This window comes from Idiotropiscis lumnitzeri, chromosome 2, assembly GCF_059441095.1.
Source record: "Idiotropiscis lumnitzeri isolate Australia: NSW breed Sydney's pygmy pipehorse chromosome 2, RoL_Ilum_1.0, whole genome shotgun sequence".
NCBI classification, from domain to species: domain Eukaryota; kingdom Metazoa; phylum Chordata; class Actinopteri; order Syngnathiformes; family Syngnathidae; genus Idiotropiscis; species Idiotropiscis lumnitzeri.
Window position 1 is genome coordinate 26,453,794 of NC_142392.1, and position 5,067 is coordinate 26,458,860.

At 40.3% G+C, this 5,067-nt stretch overlaps 1 protein-coding gene across 1 annotated transcript; it reads left to right on the top strand.

The window, feature by feature from the left end:
• Positions 1–722: 722 nt before the first annotated feature.
• On the top strand, positions 723–4,253 carry LOC148342126 (uncharacterized). The gene is made up of 2 exons (XM_088288071.1): positions 723–846; positions 2,501–4,253. Exons 1-2 carry the CDS (start codon positions 723–725, stop codon positions 4,249–4,251), a joined length of 1,875 nt encoding a protein of 624 aa, XP_088144197.1. The 3' UTR covers positions 4,252–4,253.
• The last annotated feature ends 814 nt before the right edge of the window (positions 4,254–5,067 follow it).

Here is a 5,067-nt window from a genome sequence, read left to right on the forward strand (position 1 = left end):
ATTTTCCACACCGCTTATCCTGAACAGGGTCGCGGGAGGGTGCTGGGGCTTTTCCCAGCTGACTTGGGGCGAAAGGCGCACCAAACCCTGAACTGGTCGCCAGCCAGTCACAGGGCAGACATTATATTCATACAATTTTCAGCCCGAGTGAACCACAGCATTGTTGCAAGTTCGGGAGGAGAATCGTAAACGTGCCACTGCTGGAGCAGCTTCTCGAGGCAAAGGCGGAAGTGACTTCAGAGCTTACGCGCCAATGTGGCGTTATTTTAGTTATTTTGTTTTTTTTATCAACCGAATTAAAATATTATATAAAATATATATTAAAATATAACAGACATGGGTAAAAACAAACACAGAGGCAAAGAAATATATTTGAAAAATACGTGGTTAAAGCATGGCGTCATAAGCAAGCGAGCAGCTTCCGAAGGACCTCGACCACATCCACCGACCCGTCCACACCGGAACAAAAACAGCCACCGCTAAATTCTTCTGATTTAGTGTGGAACTGACTGTAATTTTCTCATAGGATGTCCAGTGCTACTCTAAAGGACTGCGACATAATTCATTAAGTCTTTGTGTCCCGATAACCTCATCTTCGCGCGTTAATGCTTTTCGGCGTAGTTAGCTTAGCTTGTTAGCTAGCTAGCCGCTAACAAAAAGAGGCACATGACTCATCGCCAAGCAGAGATCAAGTGCGGATTTTTTGGAATTATCATTTGAAAATGTGTGCAAGAACGACACCCAAGTACAAAGAGGAACTTTGTGGAATAAAAGAAGAGAACGAGCAACATCTTCAACTGCTGGACGAAGTTTGCAACCAGCCTCGTGTTGTGCCACTCAAAGCAGGTTTGTACACGTCTTACTCTCATTTGCTTTGTATAGAACGACTTTCTATCATTAGAAATATGCATCACAACATTAAGTTGTTTGGGGAAATCGTTCAAGGTTATTGCCGTTTTATTTTTAAATATTGCCTTTTACTTGCAGGTCTGCTGAGCAATTGTTTATGTCAAATGAAACCAGTGCAAAAAATATATGCCAAAGAATAACCAATAGTGGGGGGTGAACTCCATGTTTTTCCCAGTATAAAATTTACATTTAAAAAAACAAAATAACATTTCCTGGTTTTCATATTTTGTTCAAGCAATTACTTACGGAAGGAATTCTGCCTGACTCTAAAAAATGTGCACACTGCGGCGAAAACATCAACGGCGGATGATCAATTTTAGTGGATAAAACACAAAATATTAATATTTTAAAAAATCAAGTACGTATTGGTCTTATTTATTTATTAACTTTGTACTGGCTTGGTCGGGTATGAGTCAATGAACCTCCGGTGGCTTCGCACTGTTTTGTGCACATGTGCATAGTTTCACTCCAACCAAACATTTGAAATACATTTCATGTATCCAGGGTTGCACGGATATCATCAGTGATCAAGCGCATGCTGCAAGGAATGCATCTGCATCTTTGGCTTACTATGGGCTTAAAAAGGGAGAACGTCACAACCCCCTTTTCTACCAACAAGTCCAGGAACATTTAGTTCCTGGTAATAAAGTTCCTGTGGCCGAGGTGGTTTGCATCTCCCCCACAACTCGTAGTTCCTGGTAATTTATCCAAATGACAATGATGATGTATCAGTGGGAGGTCTTGTGTTACTTTGTTACTCATTACTGACACCCTTTGGCTGTTAAGCATCATTGCAGTTCCAAAATAATTCAGTGAACTCTTAAAATATTATGGTGTATCTTAGTCGAATTTGAATACATATTGGATAACTTTAAAATATACAGTCATTATTCAAATATGTTAACATGAAAGTCAGAGTGAAAGTGTTGTTGCTTAATGCTTATGTGTAGGGATTTTGACTCTTCAAACGTTAATTTTGTTTTAAAATTTATTTAGAAACAGAAATTTTATAAAAAAGTAAAAAGGGGAATGTTGGAAAGTACTAGCAGGCTAAATGTCATTTTGGGCAAAAAAACAAAACAAACGTAAATCATACAATAAATAGCGACTATGATGCCAGGGCCCCTTTAATTCTTTTTGGTATCCAGATTATAATGGAAGCAAAAAGTACCCACGATGAAACTATCTCTAAATGCAAAATGAAAAACTTGTAAACATATTTCACTTGAAGGATTTCTATTCTATCAATGACATTATGTTGCGATGGCCCCCATCATTATGTTGTTAGGGTTCCACAACAGGTGTTCCATCAGAAGTACACAATTGCCTGTGTGTGCTAACTTCAGCTCGCTTCCAGAAACGTCTGTGACTATGTCCGGAATGAAATCGGGCATCAGCCGCAGCGTGCTTCCTTTTTAATTGCTCGTTTATCACTGTTGTGCTGCTAAAGGGAGGTTTACATCGTAGGACGTAATTTTGTGAAATGCCCCCATGGTCCGGTCCAAGTTGGGGTCGCACGCATTGCTCCGTGTGCGGCATGAGGTTTGACTTGACTAAACCAAATGTGTGTTTGTCTTTTTGTGTCCGACAGACGTCAGTGAATACGATCTCCGTTCTGTGAAAGAGGAGCCGGACTTGACTCACATCAAAAAGGAGGAGGAGGAGGAGATCAACAAGTCACCAGTGAACGGTGTCCCTATCAAGACTGAAGATGAAAACAAGGATGAGAGTGAGGACAACAGAGGGGCGGAGCCGACAAGCAGCAGCTCAAGCAGTCACGTGACAACAGAAGGTGATGAAGACCAATGGGGAGCATCACAAGTACATAATGAGGACACATTATCAGATGCTCATCATGATGATGATACTTTTGATGATGATGATGATGATGGGCAAGCCAAAGGTGAAAGGGCATGTCACACTGACTCATTAACTTCAAAGTTGTATTTAAAACCGCACACAAGAACACACACTGGAGAAAAACAATTTTCCTGCTCAGTTTGCGGCAAGAGTTTCTCTCAAAAGTCGCATTTAACAAACCACAAAAGAACACACAGTGTAGAAAAACTTTTTTCTTGCTCAGTTTGCAGTAAATGCTTCTCTCAAAAGTCTTATTTAGTAAGGCACACAAGAACACACACTGGAGAAAAACCATTTTCCTGCTCAGTTTGTGGCAAAAGCTTCTCTCAAAAGGCACAACTAACAAGCCACACAAGAACACACACTGGAGAAAAACCTTTTTCCTGCTCAGTTTGTGACAAGAGTTTCTCTCATAAGATAAGTTTAACAAAACACACAACAACACACAGTGGTGAAAAACCTTTTGCTTGCTCAGTTTGCGGAAAAAGTTTCTCTCGAAAGTCTAATTTAGTAAATCACTCCAGAACACACAGTGGTGAAAAACCTTTTTCCTGCTCAGTTTGTGGCAAAAGCTTCCTGCATAAATCAACGTTAACAATCCACACAAGAACACACAGTGGTGAAAAACCTTTTGCTTGCTCGGTTTGTGGAAAATGCTTCTCTGAGAAGTCTCAGGTAACTAGACACACAAGAACACACAGTGGTGAAAAACCTTTTTCCTGCTCAGTTTGTGGTAGACGCTTCTCTGTAAAGTCAACGTTAACATGTCACACAAGAACGCACAGTCGAGAGCAGCCTTTTTCCTGCTCAGTTTGTGGCAAAAGCTTCCTGCATAGATCAACGTTAACAATCCACACAAGAACACACAGTGGTGAAAAACCTTTTGCTTGCTCGGTTTGTGGAAAATGCTTCTCTGAGAAGTCTCAGGTAACTAGACACACAAGAACACACAGTGGTGAAAAACCTTTTTCCTGCTCAGTTTGTGGTAGACGCTTCTCTGTAAAGTCAACGTTAACATGTCACACAAGAACGCACAGTCGAGAGCAGCCTTTTTCCTGCTCAGTTTGTGGCAAAAGCTTCCTGCATAGATCAACGTTAACAATCCACACAAGAACACACAGTGGTGAAAACCCTTTTTCCTGCTCAGTTTGTGGCAAGAGTTTCTCTCTAAAGACAAATTTAACAATCCACACAAGAACACACAGTGGTGAAAAACCTTTTTCCTGCTCAATTTGCGGAAAAAGTTTCTCTCAAAAGTCACAATTAACAGCGCATTCAAGAAAGCACGCTGTAGGAAAACCTTTTTCCTGCTCAGTTTGTGGCAAGAGTTTCTCTCAATATTCACAGTTAACAAGCCACACAAGAACGCACAGTGGAGAAAAGCCATTCAGTTGCAGCGTTTGTGCTAAAAAATTCTCCACTAAACAGAGTGCTGAGAGACACAATTGTGCTGGTGAGAATTGCAGCGATCGTTCAAGCTAAAAAAAAAAAGAAGGAACTGACTGTTTGCGGTAAGATGGAAATGTGATTTTGAATAAAATATAAATTTAATTTTACAAACTTCTTTTATTGACACTAAGCCAATGTGATCAGTGTCAGAAAAACCAACGTGTCTGATGATGATTTTTTGTTTTGTTTTCATATCTAACATTATCAATGAAATTAATTACCCTTGCAGAGAACATTTGTTAACGTTATGCTTTTCAGTTGTCTTTTTCATCGTACTTAATGGAAAAGGTGTGAGAAGAAATGGTGCTTATGAAATCGGTGCCTTCCACAAGCATCAATAAAATCACTTGTTCCACTTGCTCAACTGGCCTCATTATGCTGTGTAAAAAGGTGAAAAACTGAACTAGAAGTTGAACTATAAAAAGAACCAGACAGAGAAACGCAAATCGTCTCAGTTTCTCTTAATGGCAGTTAAGTTGAATATGTTTGTCAAGTTCATATTTGGGAACTGTCAGAGAAGTTTCTGCAAAACAACTGGACAAGCCTTCTGACTGTACAACTGAATCTACCAGCCAAAATTGTCTTTGTCACTTGCGAGGACCTCTCAGTGAGAAGGCCCAGAGAAAAGTTTTCCCACTCCTGTGCAGCGTTTTATTGAAGCACAGCAAAGTGTGACCCACGAAATATGTGGTCACAGTTTGGTTCATTTGGGATGGTTGATGTGAAGGGAAATCCATTTTCCAGGTTGATTTGAAACATGTGCGTGTTTCGACAGCAGAGGGCAGTAAAGGAACAGCACAGTACCAGCGATGTGATTGTATCTTCACAACAGGCTGCAGTAAAGTGGCG

Bases quoted from the DNA above. Each gene is read 5' to 3' on its own strand.
- LOC148342126 (XM_088288071.1), top strand. From the start codon at position 723: ATGTGTGCAAGAACGACACCCAAGTACAAAGAGGAACTTTGTGGAATA. The intron at 847-2,500 runs GTTTGTACACGT...TGTGTCCGACAG, and splicing joins TGTTGTGCCACTCAAAGCAG to ACGTCAGTGAATACGATCTC.